At 39.4% G+C, this 18,464-nt stretch overlaps 1 protein-coding gene across 1 annotated transcript; it reads right to left on the bottom strand.

Moving 5' to 3' along the window:
- Positions 1-430: 430 nt before the first annotated feature.
- Positions 431-16,706, bottom strand: ZC3H12B (zinc finger CCCH-type containing 12B). Its single transcript, XM_065729176.1, has 6 exons — positions 16,364-16,706; positions 8,277-9,057; positions 5,055-5,194; positions 3,721-3,955; positions 3,525-3,631; positions 431-3,019 (listed from the first exon to the last, which is right to left on the bottom strand). Exons 2-6 carry the CDS (start codon positions 8,885-8,887, stop codon positions 1,599-1,601), a joined length of 2,514 nt encoding a protein of 837 aa, XP_065585248.1. The 5' UTR covers positions 8,888-9,057; positions 16,364-16,706; the 3' UTR covers positions 431-1,598.
- Between the last annotated feature and the right edge of the window lie 1,758 nt (positions 16,707-18,464).

The following is an 18,464-nucleotide window of genomic DNA, read 5'->3' as shown; positions in this document are numbered from 1 at the left end:
TATCATATGTGAAATGATACGGTTATCAATTATCAGTACTTTAACTGTCATTGCACCTGTGTTTTCTTTGATGCTTTTAACTTGACAGGAGCACGTTTTGCATGATATAAATAGCCTGAACAATATTATGAATCAAACCAATCATTAGTACAGTAATACAAATGTAGGAAATAATAGTTTTGTTCCTCAGACGAACAGAGAATGAGAAAGCAGCATGCAAGCCATTATCAAAACACCAGAAACAACCCTGACTGCAGCCTCACATTCTGTGTGTTTCACAGTAAGAAACATTTAGGCAGTGTCACACCTTCTCATGAAGAAACAAAAGGCCATAAACCAGGCCTTCTCAACTTTCATGAAAAAAACTACAGTATTAGTCATTAAGTCCTAGCTCGAGACATATCGAGTTAGTAATGGTTCAAAATGTTGAAATATACAATGGAGTCAAAAAAGGGCGTTCAGTCAGTGCAGCTTAAAAAACAAGAAACGCCTCTTTTGGAGACATTTAGCTACAAAGGTTCCCACCCTGAGCAAAATACCAGTTGAGCAAACAGTGCCACACAAAATTATCTTGCTCGTTGAAACAGAAGTTTTAGAAACATTCATGAGGCAAATGCACACCTTTGCGTGGATCTGAAGAGCAAAACCAGGCAAGCTATGCCGCAAACCTGAACTGTAGCATCTCTTTTCAAGAAACAGCCACTCCCAATCCTTTCTTAGGTTGATCTTTTATGGCCATCTTGCATGTTAAATGCCATCCTTGCCCACAGAAGGGCTGTAGTTACTGATCAGTTCCTGCTACTTGAATCTGAGTAATCCAGTTTATACACAACTGACAATTTTTTCATCTTCTCTAATCATCTGGAGCAGCAGGTGCTTACTGCACAGCTGACAGGCAATTTTGAAGGGGGAAGCTACAGTTAAAACATTTTTTAGTTTTAGCAAGCCTTCGTGTTCCTTAATGTCTTGGTCCTAATTTAATGAAGTATTTGACTTCTGTTGGACTGAAGCAACAGTAATAGATAAACTCTTGTGGGGAACAGTTTTGAAATTTAAGAAATACTAACAGTATTGACATCCAAAAGTTGAAAGAGATTCGATGTTTTACAAATTGAATAATTTTTGTCATGTTTATTTTTCTTCGCTATTTGATGTACCAATAGGCAGTGTCAAATGGCAAAGCTGAAAGCCTAGAAGTCATCTGGGATAGTATAGAGCATGCTTTGAAAGGCCAATTAGGTATTTATAATCAAATTGAAAGTGTACTTTAATACATGCAATATAACTGCTAATAATAATTTCGTATTAAAAGCTTTGAGACACTGTATGTAACATTGTAGTTCTTAATGAACTATCCATGCAGCAAGGTATGCATTTCCTGTAAAATACTAATAAAAATCCCTATTTTTAAAATCTTAAAATTTACAATACAATCAACTCTTAAATAGTGCCTCAGTACATATACAACAACTACTGTGTACAGACGTTTATCCTTATTAGAAAATATTTACAATAGATTTGCCCACTTCCTTCTTTAATTTTTTTACTGGTTTCTATGTGCTGTATAGTTTCATTTATACAAAAGAGGTTATAATATTTCAACGCCCTGTTCGTAGTTTGGCAACAATCATAGCTGCCAGCTGTTGTGCATCTGTCATGTGGGGATTCTTTTCCATCACAGAAAGGACAATGCTTGGTGGGAAGATGTTGCAGAGGTTCTTGTATGTTTGATACTGATGCTCTGGGATAATATGTGGTTCCCGTGGCTCACCACATATCCCAATCCATGGATTCCTCCACAGTTGCTCCATCTTCTCAGGCATGCTTCTTACCATTACAGGTTCATAACATGGCTGCATAAGGTTGTTACTCAGTGGATATGAATGATAGGTGTAAGAGTCTGATGCACATGGTAATGGATCCCAACTAGCATGCTGTTCTCGGCAGAGAGGTGGTCTTCTCTGCCTTGTAGGATTACTTTCATAAAGCCGTGAGTCAGAAATACTGTCCATTCTTGTCATGACCAAGGCACGGCTTGGTTGTGCAGTTGATGGATGAATATTTTGAGGCACAGGGTATTCTCCTGGACAACTGGACCGTGCTCCAACAACTGGATGCTGGGTGTGCAGGCCTAAGTGGGAAACAGACTGTTTCCGAAGGGATTGTTTAGGTTCTTCAATTCCGTAACTCTGAACTCTATTTAAGGCTTCATGGTAACCATGGGAAAAAGGCTGAAGACGATTTTGTGATGTGAGTCTGTGGATCTTCACATTATCTTCTGGACTGGCATCTGCTACACCCAGATACAAGTCATTGTAAGAGGAATAAGAATCATTACTTGTATGGCTTAAGCAATTGTCAGGACAGGGGCTTGAGTTTCTAGAATACATCCCCTGCTCCATATCAGCCCCATAATAATCTGTGTTATGCATACTACTTACACTCAAGTTGGAGAAATCACTGAGTAAAGAATAATAGCCGTGGTCCCCTAACGATTCATACTTGGAATACTGGTCACTGTAACTAACTGAGGTGCCATGGCTATTGGTGACTAGTATTGGAGGATATTGCACACTGGACATGTGTTCCAGTGAGGATTTCTGATGCGTGAACTGTGAGGAACCTGGCACTGGACTGCTTGCAGAACGAGTATTTAATGCACCAGCTGCATGGCTTTTTGGTGGAGGGAGCGTTGGTACACTTAATGCAGAAACCAGAGATGGGACAGAGTTGGCCTCGGACTTCCGGGCTACTCTTAACTTTTCCTCAGGCTCCACAGCTACTGATCTAATGCTTGGATCTGACTGACGCTTTGGGGCAATGCGTTTCACTTCAGAACTGATCTCTCCTTTGGAGCTGGAGGGCCCTGTGCCACATTTGGCCAAGGCTCCCTCACTCATTGTTTTCACAGCAGATAATTTGGCACTTATTCGAAGCTCATCCGCTACTGACCTTTGAGGCTGGTTTGCCCGTTCAGGGTGGTAATATTTACATTTGTGCCCATAGGTGCACTTTTTACCTGTAAGAAAAGTGATTTCAAGTTAAATAGACCAAAAACTAATTGATATTACCACCTGCTACCTTTTTCTTTATACGTTTCACTGTTTCTTAATTGTAATGTCTTCTATATTATCATTATAAAGAATAATTATAGATGCAGGTGGTCACAGACTCTGCTACTTACTACCTGTAGCCAGGTATATCACTGCATAAAGGGCAAGACACATCACTTTTCTTCCTACCATTCATGAGTTCAGTACTGACAACATACTCAATGCTATATAATACAAAACATTCCTAACACAGTTTGTGTAGTAATGAATCACTTTTATTGAATACAAAAAGCAGGAAAAATAGCAAAAAGCTATGATAGCCTTACTTTTTTTGCTATATTGTTTTTATTATTATACACTTGATGGACATAAAAAAGGATAAGGTGCTTGGATGACTACTAATGACAAGATGTTAATTGGTTGCTTCACCTGCCTTTGAATAGTGCACATCAGTATGACTTAAGCACTTACCATAAGGACACGGTTGTTTTTTATGTTCAGGAATAACTGGTCTTTTCCTTAAGAAATTTTCAAGGCTTGGACCATGGCGCCCTAGAGGATCGTCAGGAGGCATAAATCTAATGGGAAAGAAATTAAATTTGAATTTCAGTTTTTACTGAGGGTCCTGAATTGGCAAATTCTTTTAATTTTTGAAGAAAAACCATACTTGTCATTCACAAAAGAATACATTAGCAGCCGCTCCTCTATGAACTTCTTCCATTCTGGTTTTTCATTTTGAAGATCTCGATAGTTATCATTTGATACAATTATGCCATCTGAGTCAAAAGCAAGCTTTACAATGAATCGATCATCATAGCAAACTACTCTTCTTCCCTGAACTCTTCGAGATGGGGTGAAGACAAGAATTTTTTCTTTCTCCAATTTCCGTAAGATTTCTTGATCTGTAAAATAAGTTTACTTGATCAACTTCTTTAAAAGTTTGTAAAGAAATGCAGCTCTTGAAATATTACACTTCTCTTTTCTGATAAATAATTTTCTAATTACGTGCATATACGATCCTCATTTAAAACAACAACAAACAAAAACGTAAAAGGAGAATGACATTTCTGAGCTTTCAGAGCACTAAGTAAATATCCAGTATTTAAGCTTCATAACCACTGTACTCCTCCATAAATAACCATGTTCAGTAACAGTGAGAAAAGGTAAGAAGTAAGAAAGTGTCAAGAACTGGGTTTGTTCAGCTTGGAGAAGAGAAGGCTCTAGGGAGGCCTCATTATGACCTGCCAGTGAAGGGAACGTATAAACAGGAGAGGGAACGACTGTTTACATAGGTTGACACTGATGGGACAAGAAGGGAATGGTTTTAAACTAAGACAGGGGAGATTTAGGTTAGATGTTAGGAGGAAATTTTTCACTCAGAGGGTGATGCAATGGAACAGGTTGCTCACAGAGGAAAACAGGCTCCTGGAGGAATTCAAGGTAATGCTGGATGTGGCTCTGGCCAGCCTGGTCTAGGGACTGGTGACCCTGCCAGCAGGGGGGTTTAAAGTAGATGATCTTTGAGGTCCTCCTCAACCCAGGTCATTCTATTATAACTCGATTGTTTCTGTCTTGCAAAAACCTTCCTATTAGCTTGGAGTAAAATATAAAATAGGGTCAAAATATATTTTGCTGCTTCTGTGTTCGAGGTAACACTGCTAAATGAGTCCCTTGCCTGATGCAACTTATTTTCTGCTAGCCCAGCATCTAAGAATTATTTTCTGTCCACTTAACAACATTTGCTATTGGTAGAAAATTATATCTCCTCTCAAGAGCGTTGGCATGATACAGTGATATTACAAGAAAAAATATTTTTTTGCAGATGAAAACACTAAACTGTTCCTCACCAGTGAAACTTTCGTTCTCAGACAGTTGAGTGCAAGCAACGCTGTGCCCACAGCCTAGTATGCAGTACTCATTAGAAAAATGACACACTTCTGTCTTAATGCAACATATTTATTTACTTGAACCAGAAAGTCAAAGAAAATCTTGAACTGTTACCTGTAATTGGTGCATCTGGTCTAGACTGTTCTTTTCTCCATGCAGGTACAAATACAGTAATATCTTTATGTCCTTTTTCCAGAAACCAATCAACAGCTAGTTGAATTCCCCGACAGGAAAATCCTTCTTTATTTCCATGGCTGAAGAAGAAAACAAACAAAATAAAATAACAACAACAAAACCAAACAAACAATAGCTAGAAGTCTTAGAAACAGCAAATATAGAAGTTTTGTCTTAGGGTTTTATTGTTGTTCTTCCTTTTAAAGCTGTCATCATCTAGGTAAATAAAGGAAGTAGAGACAGGTGAAGCATTTTGTTAGACCAACTTACATAACTAGAAAATTACAGTTGGAGATAGCTATTTAATCATCAAATTACAAAACCGCTACTTAAGCAACAGAAATTGTAAAATTGCACTATCACAAAAGTACAAAAAAATTGAAACAAAACAAAAAACAATATGCAAAAAAAACACAATTACAGAATAACCTTAATAGAACAGTGAAGTGTAAATGCTAAGTCATGGCTTGAAATGGTGATTGAGCACCTGGTGAGAAGGCAGGGCCAACCCAGGGGAGCTCAGGTGCATGTGATTCACCTGGATGACCAGAATGGGTACAGCCAGGATCCACATAAGAGTTGGCAGTGGAGGCAAGGGTGTTTCTCTGGTGATTTCTGTGCATCTGAGGCCTTCTGAAGGTAGGTACCATCTTTTCTTTCCTTTTTGTGTCTATAGCTGTTGCATTTTGAGTGAACGCTCCTTTGTTGCAGTCTGGGATCTTGCTGCTCTGCTGCTATTGTGTTTTCCATCGCACTACAAAAAAAACTTTTTCTGATTTTTTGTTTTATTAGCTGGTTTATTGAAAAATGTCACCTTCAACAAAAAAAAAGTTGAGCTCACTTAAATTAACACCATAAAAAAGTTAGCAATAATAAAAAGAAGTGAGCTAGTGCTTTTTAAGCATCTAGGTTAAAAAATACATATTTCTTTTAGAGGTAAATAACTTTGTAAAAGTTCTTCAAGCTTTCTTTTCTAGCAAATCAAAAACTTGATTTCTGCAACATACTAGAGTCTCTACGATAGTACAAAACTGAGAAGAAGTGTTTGAAACAGCTCCATAATACCCTTTTCATTTATAAAATGGCATTAAAAGTTTATGCAAAGAAAAAAATAGGTGTTTGATAGATGCTAGTTGAAATCTTAATTATAAATCTTTTTCAGTCTACCTCACAGGTTGATTTGCTTAACATAAGACATGATTCTTCAAGTTTATTATAAATACTCCCGGAACATAGTTAAAGAATTCCTGAATAATACATGAGGGCTTATATTAAGTATGATGTCCTTAGTATTTATTCTACATTGGTAAGAAAGATAAATAGATTGCATTATGGGTGGGCTTCATATTTAGGTTTGTGCCAACAGTTTCTCTGTCTAGAAAACAGAGTGTATGTATTGTTGCTATATCATGACATTGAGGAAGGAAGAAAAGATTGGTGCTTACTGAAAAATATAATAATAAAATACTCCTCCTCTGTCATGCTTTAGTTTGGTTTGCAATGTAAGCTACTTTTAAAACTGCATTTGAAAAGAGCAGACTAGCAAACCAATGTTATGCTTCTTGATGTGCTTTTCCTCAAAATGCTTCCAGTCAAAATTGTCTACTTCCTCGAGACAGCTAGTTTTCTGTCAACTATGACATAGCAGTGAAGCTGCCCAGTTCAACATTCTTGCTAAGACTGCTGTATTAATTTATTCAGATCATTCAATTCATTGCAAAAGGTGTTAACTCTTTCAGATCTGTGATGCTGTATTGAGGAACAGCATCCTTGCTTTCAAAGAGTGGTTGAACAGTCTCCTCAGAGAGGGTTCCAGAATGCTATAGAAGTCATGTGGCACCCCTTACCAGAAATAAGCAAGAGATCTAGTTAGCAGTGCAGGTTTCACAAGGGTGGACTAGTGAGGGAGAATTACTTCCCTTGACCTGTTGGACATACTTTTTTTTTTGTGCAGCCCAGTATGTGATTGGCTTTCTCCTTTCCCAGAACTTCTATTGCTGAGCATAATGTTATAGTCTGGAGTACTTGTTTGGTCTGTTTATGTCAGCTCTAATGGTGATGGCCTTTCCCTATCTCTTGCCTGCTGTCAGGCTACTGGCCAAGGCAGGTGAGGGGTTGATACTATGCCAGCACTGCTCAGCAACAGTCAAATCATTGAAGCGATATCAATGATGTTCCAGCTATAAGTGCAAATCACAACACAGTATGGGCTGCTGTGGGGGAAGTTAACTCCATCCCTTACCAGATCCAGTACAGATGTGTTAACGACAGCTTGGCAACAGAAAATCATGCTTATGAAATATTTCTATATGACTAGAGGGTGAGGGTTGTATTTATTTCAAAACTCAGAGTACTCAATACATCTACGAGAATGTTAATTGTTTTTGCTCCACAGAAAAAACTTCTGATCATGCTTTCTTTTAGAGCAGAAAGCTGATTCTGAAGGATATCTATTGTAGAAAGACTACCCCTGAAAAATCTTAATACCACTGATCACCAGACAGTTTAAACAACTCCCTTACAGAAAATCATTTCCTCAGTGATAAACATAAGTACTTACTAGGTGAACTGTGTATTCTACAGACGTGCTTGTAAGTGGTATGGGACAGAAATCTCTTGAGTTACCATAGAGTCATGTAGCCATGTGCGTACACAGCTGTGGTACTCGTGAATTCAGATGTGTATAAGTCAGCAGGTTAAGCTTACGCATAGCCCTGCAATGAGACTGCTAATTTGCTCTGACTTCTGAATAGGCTTGATCAGCAGTAGTTCAACTTTCCTAAAGTGCTGTGCATACCATCAGCACATATTACTGTCATTTTAAAAAGAACTATTTTTTATCTCCCCTATTCAATCACCTTTGACATGAATATTTTTCAAAATTGTTTAACAACTTAAATAAAAAAAACATAACAGCATAGTACAATCAAATCATTAGAACAACTGATTTGAGGGGTGAGTTTGGTTTAAAGAAGTGGGGAAGAGAGCTGGAACAGGAACTGCATGTAAATAAGTGACAACATATTTAAAAGTCTGGACTAAAGGGTCCATAAGAAAGATTCATTATCAGTGCTATATGACTTCAAATAATGTTGCAATCTATTTGGTTTTTCCTCATCAATGTTTTTTTTCTTTTCATATGTAGCAAACAGGGAGACCCACCTCATGGCCACATTGCTTCCATCAATGACAACTGGCCTCAAGTTATCACTGTTATCCACAACTTCATCTTCAAGTGACAATTCAGGGCTTGCTATTTCCTTTGGGCAAGGGCCTCTTGACACCAGAGTACTAGTGGTACTGCTGGCACTGTTCTGTCCCTCTGATTCAGTTTTGTTACCAAGTCTCACAAGTTCTGCCAGAACATCATTGATGAGTGCATCTGCTCCCAGTTTATTCAGTACAGCCTGGATCTGATCTCCTGCATATCCAAGCTTTAAAGCAAAATCCATTTTAGCTTGGTATTCCTTGTCCAAATTTGTTTTGCTTTCCTCTAGTTTCAAGTCTTGTGTGATGCTGCTCTGTGAAAAACTTGGGCGATCCAAACATGGGGAGCGACAGAGTGGACGATGTGGTTTAGTGGAAACCTCCTTTTCTCTCCATGGAATATTGCTACAGCTGCTTCGGAAGTATGGTTGCTCAGGTTCACTTTCTGAGCTCGTCCATTCCTCAGATTCAGCACTGCATTCCCCAGCATTTTGTTCCAAATTTCTGTCTTCTCTGGAGTGCCTCTTCTCCATTTTTAGTTTCCCTACCATAGACCAGGCTGTCATCACGTTCAGCTTCCAGTCAGAGAGCTCAGAACTTTTCTTTCATTTCCAAAGTCACCTGGCTTTCTTACTCGATTGCATTGTGTTTGCTGTTTACACAACGTTTATACAAGGCTGGAGCTAATTTGCCTTGCTTTTTATGTTCTGGCATAAACAACACCAACATGAAGTACCTTTTAAAAAAAAAAAAAAAAAGCTTTTGTAAAATTCTGCAAAATACTTGACAGCAGTAACTTTGTTTACAAGTAAATAAAGGTCTCCAGTTATTTAAATTTCCAAGTTAAGATAGATTGTTACAACATATCTAAGTTTGTTGTCTCTTTAGTCACAAATTAAATTATTTTTCCCTCCTCCAATATCTCCACGCGTGAAAAATTAACTTCCCATACTATACGTTTACAGCTGTAGTTAATAGAGTATCTTAGTAATATTTAAATGAGTTAAAAAAAATAAAAGGGTGACCCAAAGCTTTCACTAGAAATCTTGTCTTTGTAGCCTGCTGCATGAACAGCTTGTCTGCTTTAGCAACACAGTGTGGAATTCCTGTACGTATAAAATCTAATACAAACTATTTCAAGTCTCTTTCAGTAATGTTTTACTAGCACAGTTGAAAAGCCAAATCTCCTTAAGTTTAGTGCAAACTGCCAGCTAGACATGCAAAAAAAGTCAATACAATCATGAAGAAAGATTCTAACCAATGATCAAATTGTGTTTTTCATTTACTATATCCACTTCTCTGAAAATTCTAAAATCAAAGACAGATTCTACTGCGTTTTGTCAGAAAGCCTGGATATACACTTATAGTTTCTGTCTTATACCAGAAGTGTTCAAGGAATCTTATTGAGAGGTCTGACATTGTAAAAGTCAAGGAGACCTATGAAAGGCTGAACTGACATAATGGAGCCTAGAAAAAAACAGTTTTTAAAAGCAACAGCTGTGCATGTTTTAGAGAAAATTGTCAATTTAGACCTACAGATAAATACAGGTAACGAAATAAAATTCACTGAAATATATGGAGCAATAGAAGGAAATTGTTAGTCAGCATTTAAGGCACAATGGGATTTCAACTATTTGACAAAAGAGTTGACAAGCAAGCCAAAGTAATCAATAAGAGGCCTACTTTCAGAAAGTTTCAAGTCCTGCTTTCCTTTGTAAAACAGCAGATTGAGAATGTAGCATCCAATGAGGATAATGAAAAATGATGTAATTGTCATGATGAAGCTATTTATTTCATATCCACTTTGTCATTTTAACAAATTTTGCTTTTGTTAAAGTCACCTCCTTTAGGTGTAGCTAAAATAAGAGAGGGAAAGAGATGAAAAAGCAAACATCCAATTCTCAAAGAGAACCAACTTTTTTTAAAGCTATATCTATACTAGATATTTCTGTCAGCAAATATTAGTCTGAAGAAGCATGAGGAATACAATCCTAGATTTAAACAGAAATCGCAAAAGAAGCCCTAGTTTTCAAATATACTTTTGCTTGTTACCTTTGTGTTCTGACGGATGCTGTAGATTGATGTAAGCTCTGGTTGTTTGAAAAGCTCTTTCCTATGACTATCAGAATTTTTGTGACACAAACTAGGCACGACTTTGGCACAATGAAGATGGCCAAATATGTCCTTTCCTAATAGGCTCCCTCACACACCTCACTTGTGTAATTGCTTAGTATAACAAATAATAAATTTACATTTCTGTCAAGCACCTTTTTCATTTCCTCTTAAGTCTCTTCCACTACTTCAGGCTACAGGCAAGCACTGTTGTTGACAAAGTTTTTCTCAAAAATTCAATGAAGTATTTGAACAATTTATGGAGCTTTGTCATATAGGTTGTATTCAAGTGTTTTAAAAATCTGATTTCTATCTGCCCAAGAAACCACAATGGCTCTTTCTTAGTTACTGCTAAACCACAAAATAATAGGAGAAATACTCTGTTAATGTGCATCAAGGGACTTACTCTACTGCGCAGAGCTGCTAAATCTAGGGTCTGAAAATAATTATTGGAATCTGCTGAGGGGGAAGGGAAAGGTGCATATAGTGTAGCTAGAGGGCACCTCTAACACTGTGGTGGTTTTTGTTTTTTTGTTTTTGTTTTCCTATAAATATAATTTTAAATGTTTTCCATGGAACAAGATTCAGTAAATTCTGAAATAAAGAGAATAATATTAGAAATGCTGACATTAATGTTAACATACAGATGTAAAACTAATGTAACATAAAAACACATACTTGCATGCTAATAGTATTTAAAATGAAAAATCGGTTTCTACTTTTACTTGAAAAACAGCAAAGACATTTTACAAACCATTATAAGACACAAAAGAAAATGAAAGAACCAGCAGCATGCACAGAAAGTCAAAGCTTATTCATTTGGGGTTTTCTATTACTTTAGATATTAAGATGCTGAAAACCGTAGCCCCTAAAACACCACTTACCTTAAAAATTATAATTAAGGAGAGTACAAAGGAGGGCCTAAAGAGCAAGACATAGGAGGTCATTTGGGGTTGCTTGCCCCAGAAAGGTGGAGGCTTAGGGTGGACCTCCCAGCAGCCTCAAGGCAGCCCGCAGCTCTGACATGTGACAGTGACAGGGCCAGAGGGAACAGTGTAGAGCTGTGTCAGGGAGAGGGAGGGTCAGGCTGGAAGGTGGGAAAAGGTTCTGTACCAGAAAGCAGCGGGCACGGCACCGAGCTACTAGAGCTCAGGGAGCATTCGTAGACTGCCCTCAGAATATAGGATTTGAGTGGCATTGTGCAGAGTCAGGGCATGGACTTGACAATATTTGTGGGTCCCTTCTAACTCAGGACATTCTGTGATTCTCTATTACATGGGAATTCTTTTTCGTCCCTGCTATTAATGAAAAAGGAGGGATGATCTGTAGTGTTTTGTTAGTGTGTTTATTAACCTTGGCTGTACTAGATTTCTATATTCATCATTGCTTTAAACAGAGATAGTAATAGGGATACATTACAGTATATATATGCAATAATATAGCAGGATTAATCATTTTCATCAATTTATTTTTTTTGAAATTGATAATTATTTTCAGCCTGTAACAAATGTGGTAGGTTTAACATACTTAATTTTCACTTAACGTACTTAATTTTACAGTGCTGCAAGACTGTACAAAAACAGGATAGATTTTGTATAAGAATTTCCAATTTATGTAGACATTTTAAAATTAAATTACTTAAAAGATGTGATACTCTTATTTTTTTGTACTTGATAGTACAGTTTAAAGCAGCTCTCAAACATCAACAAGACTGCATGATCAACCACCCTGAATTTATCTAGCAGGATCTGGAATACAGAATTCTGTTCTTTAATTACTTTTAAAACTGGTTTTTACAGTTGTTGTTTTTTTTTTGAAACTGATTCAAGAGGTTTTGTAATTAGCAAACAACACTCATATGAACATCTAATCATTAAAAGGTTTATAGCACGTACATACTCTCATATAGCTTCCTTAAAAAGTACGAAATACATAGAGTGACTCAGCAAAGGAAGATGAGTGTATCAGGTTTTAAGATAAAAGCAACTTTTGATGAAGAAAACTGACATTAGCATATTTATAGTACCGTCTTTGAGAAATTGGAGCCTTCCTGATTTAAAAGGGATACCCTTATTTTAAAATACTTAAAATGAACACACATTCAAATAGTTTTTAGTCTAATAAATTAAACTAACTCGTTTTTCCATGCTAGAGGAGATCATCTAAGCTGAAGACCTGAGATCTTCATCTCATTTATACATTTAGGGACGTAGACAATCAGTATTCCCAGAGCATGTGCTAACTCAACAATGGTAATGGAAATATTAAAATGGAAGATCAGTTTTCAGTCCCTCAATAATTAAAAGCCATATAAGTGACACCACCTTGATTAAATTTAATGGATTTTTTTCTTAATTTACTATGCAGTGTCAGTCTCAACACGCTAACAGGAAGCCTCAATGCAGTTGTTCTGATGAACAGGGAAACAAAGTTACACAAATCAAAGGCCTAATACATAATAGTCCACTATGAAGCCAAACTCATAACATGGAGGACAATTCACTTTTTCTACTCATGATTTCTCTGATCTCACTGTTTAAAATAAACTACCTACAGGTAACACCAGTAGGAAACACCTCGCTCTTAATATTGTTGTTAAAAACATAAATAAAAAGCCTGATGGCTACAGTTAATAATCATTTTTATTTAAAAGCTTTCTTTTTTGAGTCAACTCAGATATAGTGTAAACTTGCATTTCTTTTAAAGCATTTGTTTCAGCATGTTTCTCTTCCTCCCCTAATCATGTTCAGAGCAGAACAAGGAATGTGGCTTAGAACGCTTGTGTTAGAGGCAGAGATTGTCAGTACTGATTCATCAGTTATGGTGAACTTAATCACACCACTCTTTAGGAGACTCTTCTTTCTTGATGATGCTGAGGGAACACTTGTAGTGGTAGCAGAGGTTACACTGTGCAGACAAGACTGTTTATTTCAACACTGCTGAATGCAGGAGATGGTCTTTTGAATAAGATGTGAGAGGGACAACACCATTCAGCAATAAAAAGACATTTAGATGAACAAAAACTGAGAGCTGCTACTTCCTTCCCAGTCTATGAAAGTTAATGAACACAATCCTGACTTTTAATGGTCTTTTGATTTTGTCTGCAATTAGATGAAATACCACAGTGGAGGCAAGGTTATCTTGCTGGAGATCCCTGCCTACCTTGAAGCCTTACAAGGGTAAGCAGGTTTTTTCCATCATTTCTGTATACATGGCTGCTGCATTTGGGCTTGTCCTCGTTTGCGATAGCCAAAGACTTTGCCACCCTGCTATTATTGCTGTACTTTCCATCACATTATAGTGCTACAAGTAGCTACTTTTAAAATAGAAATACACCTAACTAAAGATTTAAAATATAAAAAGAATATATGTATGTGAGTGGAGACTGATAGTAAATGAAGTTTTTGTTATTGCCATCAATCTCATGAATGAATTGCTCATCTCAGAACAATAAAGCTAAATTTTAAGAGATCCTATATTGCTTAGCTCTACATTTCCACATCTCTTCCCTAAATATGAAATATATGAAATCATACTACAGGTCATGATGTCAGAAATCCTAGATCTGTAAAGATGTTTTTTCTTACTTCCAGATAAATCTTCTACACCGCATCATATAGCTTGTCAAACAAACAACACAGTAACAGATGTAAAGTATTATTCCTCAAATATACTTCTTATTTATAATGCCTGGAAAAGTGGAATTTTAAACTGAACTTATCAAATAAGAAGCATGCATACAACATATAGACATATGTCCTGTCATGTATACATGGCTCTTCAAAGTCCTTTATGTCTAGCAGCTTCCGTAATCAAAAGAGGTGAACAGTCTCAGGGTTGCTTGTGAGCTCAAGGTATCCTAATAGCATTTTTTAAATTTTTTATTATATGAGAATGGATGAATCACTATATCAAACCTGTTTATAATCCTGCAACATCCAGAGTTTAAATATATTTTTTTCCTGGGTTTATGAATTATTTTTCTTCACTTTCCCAGCCTTGCTTCTATAACTGAGTTTACATCCTGCTGAGTTTACATCCATTCCAAAAAGCTCCAGTGCTTCTGCTCTCAAAGTAAGCAGTAACAGAGTGCAAGTGATGGAAGCAATTTGTTTTGTTTCTACTCCTCACAGATCTATAGTAGAACTATAAATGTTTATCCAACTGAGCTGTCATTTTGTTAGGAAATGCAGAAGTAATAGTTGTCTACCATGGAATAATTGGCATTGGAAAAAGGCATCCTAAAAGATCAAAGAACAGAAAGACAAAACTTATTCACTGCAGTGGACATTGGATTGACTCTTACTAGTTCATCTGCACATAAAGTGTCATTGGTATCCATTCATCCTCTAAATGTCTTTTGTTTCCATTATTTTTCATTAGTAACCTCAGTTGCTGTTAGATTTTTTTAAATTTAAAATACATTTAAAATAGGTTTTTCGAATGAAATTCACTTAGGAAGCGCTACAGAGGGCTTCCATTAAAACTCACTAAGCATCACTTAGAAGACCATCTGAACACAGGTACAGGAATCATCAATTACTGTATCAACATACAGAAAACACAAGTGAGAAAAAAATAACACATTCTAACAGCAGTTACATTGCTCTACAATTGCAGATTACCTCCACATCCCCACTAACAGCTTTCCAGCTCGGCTCAAAGATCATTCTGCAACACCTGTGAAATCTACATTTCAACTCCTTGTACCACAGTGCCGTTTACAGTATGTGGCAGTTAAAAGATGTATTTCTATAATTAAGGGTACTTCCTGTACAAAAGCAACTACTTCACAGACATCCACTCTAACGAACACACTAAGCATAAGAAATCAGATGTATCTGGTGTGCTAATACTGCATATTCCCATGCACACAGAACTACTGATATGCTGAACATATCTTCATGAACAAGTAGAATTTTCATTTTCTTTCTGTTCTTTCTTCCCATTCATGACAGCACCTATCACTAAAACACACTAGAAGATTAAAAAAAGAAAATAAAATAATGCATGTATTAAAGAAACAATTAATTTACAGCCACATTTATCGACTTAAAAAGACACAACATAGCTTTTGCATTCCATTTTATTGTTTAGTGGTGTGGAAAAGAATTACACAAGTCTTGTGAAATACAGTCTCCAAAGGTTTAAACGATGATTAGAAAAGAGCTGTGCAAAATAACATTTTTGAATAGACCAAACTGTAAAGTTAATCTGTATGTAGGAAATGATCAGTTTCTAAGTCACATTTGCAGTATAAAGCAAAATGGAAGGATGTGAACAGCGGTCATCAGGTACCCTCTACCTTATTGAATCACGATGCTTCTGTTAATATACATTTCTTGTTACCTTTTGTAGCAACCCTTACATTCAGAGAAAGAGCACCTTCTTAAACAGCATGCTACTGCAGCCTTCACAATCCCAACTTAGTACTTATTAAATGAGACCAGGCAAATTTCGAGTCTGCACCCAACTGTCTAGGCTATTTCAGCCACCATTAGCCAAGAGACCCCCCCGCACCCAAAGCCCCGCTGGGAAAACAACGTCAGCTCCCCGCAAGGCCCCGTGCCGGTCTGGTCCGCAAAACACTCGCGGAGCGGCTCGGAGCACGCACAGACAGGTGGTGCCGTCGGCAAGAGGCGGCAGTAGGCCAAGCGGTCGCCCGGGGCCCGCACGGCGGCGGGACATCCCCGGCGCAGCTGCTCACCCTACTTGGGCCGGACGCGCGGGCGGCGGAACGCCGCGCCTCAAACCGCGGCCCAGCCCGGTAACCGCCGGCGGGCAGCAGGGGGCGCCCTGCCGTCCTCGCGCGACACGCAGAGCTCCTCCGCCGCGCCGGGAAAGGGCATCCGCCACCGCCAGAGCGCCGCCCGTTCCTCCGGCCGCCCCACGGCTTCCCTCGCCACCCCTTTCCTCAGCCGGGGCCTCACCCGCTGTTGTCGCTGCAGACGCCGCCCGTGGATCCTTGCGGAATCTGGCGACGGAAAGGCGAAGGACGGCGGGGCTCGGCGCGGCCGCGGCACGGGCCCCACGCCGACCGCTCCCGCCGCATGGAGAGGGAAGGACAGACTGGAGCGAGGGGAGAGGGAAGTGGGTTAGAGGGAGGGGGCGGCAAAGCCCGAGCGGGGCGGGATGGGGAAAGACGGGGGAAGGTGAGGGAGTAGGGCTCAGCGCCGGCGGGAGCGCGGAGGCCGCTGCCTCCACCTCATCCCTGCCCGCGCCTCTGCCGGGCCAACGCCGCTGCCCGGGCGCCGTCGCCTAGCAACCACGCCCAGCCCCCGCTGCTGCAGGCGCCCGACTCCTCGCGGCTCCCGCGCGCTCCCGGAGGCAGCGCGCGCGCCGCCCGGCCGCAGGAGCGCGCACAGCCTTCCGCTCCCGCCCGGCGCAAGGGCGGTGCAGGCGTCTATCCCGCCCCACTCGTGGGGGCCAGGGCCAGAGGCGAGGGCGGCGTGTGCGCGCGCGGCTGCAGTCACGCGCGGCGCTGCGGGGTGTGCTGCGGTTCTTCTCAGGCGCGTTTTGGCAAAGAAGGCTGCAGTTAAGGCATTCTTTTGCTCGTAACCAGCGTCTTACAGCTCAAGAGTCCCTTGGAAATAAATCCTCGAGTGGTTGATGTGCTGGAGTTACACGAAAGAATGGTAAAAAGGAGTGTTGTTGGGGGAAGTATGACATGTGGAACTAGCGGAATTTTCCCAGTTTTCCAGATTAGGGGGATGTAAGATGAAATAAAAGGCACGACTGAATTGTGGGTTATGTTAAAAAGAGTATGGCCAGCAGATCAGGGGATGTGGTCCTCCCCCTCTACTCTGCCCTAGTGAGACTACGTTTAGACTACTGTGTCCACTTATAGGCCACCCAGTTCAAAAAAGAGGAATCTCCTGCAAGGACACCAGTGGGGGGTCCACAAAGGTGACTAAGGGTGTGGAGAACCTCCTGTGTGAGGAAAGGTCGAGTAACCTGGGTCCGTTCAGCCTGGGGAAAACGGCTGAGGGGAGATGTGATTAATGTTTAATCAATTAATGATTAATTCTCTAAAGGGAAGTGGGAGGCAAATGGGTGAGGCCAGGCTCTTCTTCGTGGTGCACAGCAATAGAACAAGGAGTAATGGCCTAAAACTTGAACACAGGAAGTTCTGTTCTAACATGAAGAACTTCTTTATGGTAGAGGGCACTGGAACAGGTTGCCCAGAGAGGTTACCGAGTCTCCTATGGAGATATTCAAGACAAGCTGGATGCCTGCCTGTGCGCAATTTTGTATTGTACCTATTGTCACCTATTGTAGAGTACCTGCTTCAGCAGGGGCTTGAACTCTGATCTCTTGAGGTCCCTTCCAAACCCTGCAATTCTGTGAAATTCAGATATATTTATACACAAATTTTCAAAAGTCTCCAAATTTCCTGTCAGCTGGGGAACATTGTGAACTACTAAATGTGAGTTTTATCATCTTCAAAAAAGAAATGATACAGATTGTCTGTTTGAACTCTGATATTTTTCTAGAAGGATGTTTCAGATGTTCTGTTGAAAGTATATATAGAGACAAAATGTACAATATTACTATAAATATTTCACCTGCCGTATACATTAATCACGCATATAGACTAATTTTAAAGATATAGTAATAGGTTATGAGAACACAGAATTTAATGGCAATTTTTAAATAAAAAGATATACGTTTACAAGTTAAATCCAGAACATACTGAGAAAAAAAAAATCACTACTGCATCCAGCATTGTAGAATTGATTACTGTAGTGAGGATGATTACAAAAGTGGTGTAGCAGAAACACTAAGTCACAACCTTGAAGCAGTGATGGAGCACCTGGTGGGAAGGCAGGGCCGGCCTAGGGGCACCCAGGTGCATGCAATGTACCTGAGTGACCAGAAGGGCTGGAGCCAGGATCCGCCCCTTCCTAGACCTCATTTCAGGTTTGGCAATGGAGGTGAGGGTATTTTGGTAGAGATTCTTGCATATTGGAAGTCTGCTGAAGGTAAGGGGATTATTTATGCTGTTTCTGTGCCGCTGCATTTGAGCAAGTC

The sequence above is a fragment of the Cyrtonyx montezumae genome, unplaced genomic scaffold (assembly GCF_038088225.1).
Source record: "Cyrtonyx montezumae isolate F1298 unplaced genomic scaffold, pur_monq_1.0 scaffold_11, whole genome shotgun sequence".
In the NCBI taxonomy this organism is placed as follows: domain Eukaryota; kingdom Metazoa; phylum Chordata; class Aves; order Galliformes; family Odontophoridae; genus Cyrtonyx; species Cyrtonyx montezumae.
This window is presented reverse-complemented; position numbering and strand designations above follow the sequence as displayed.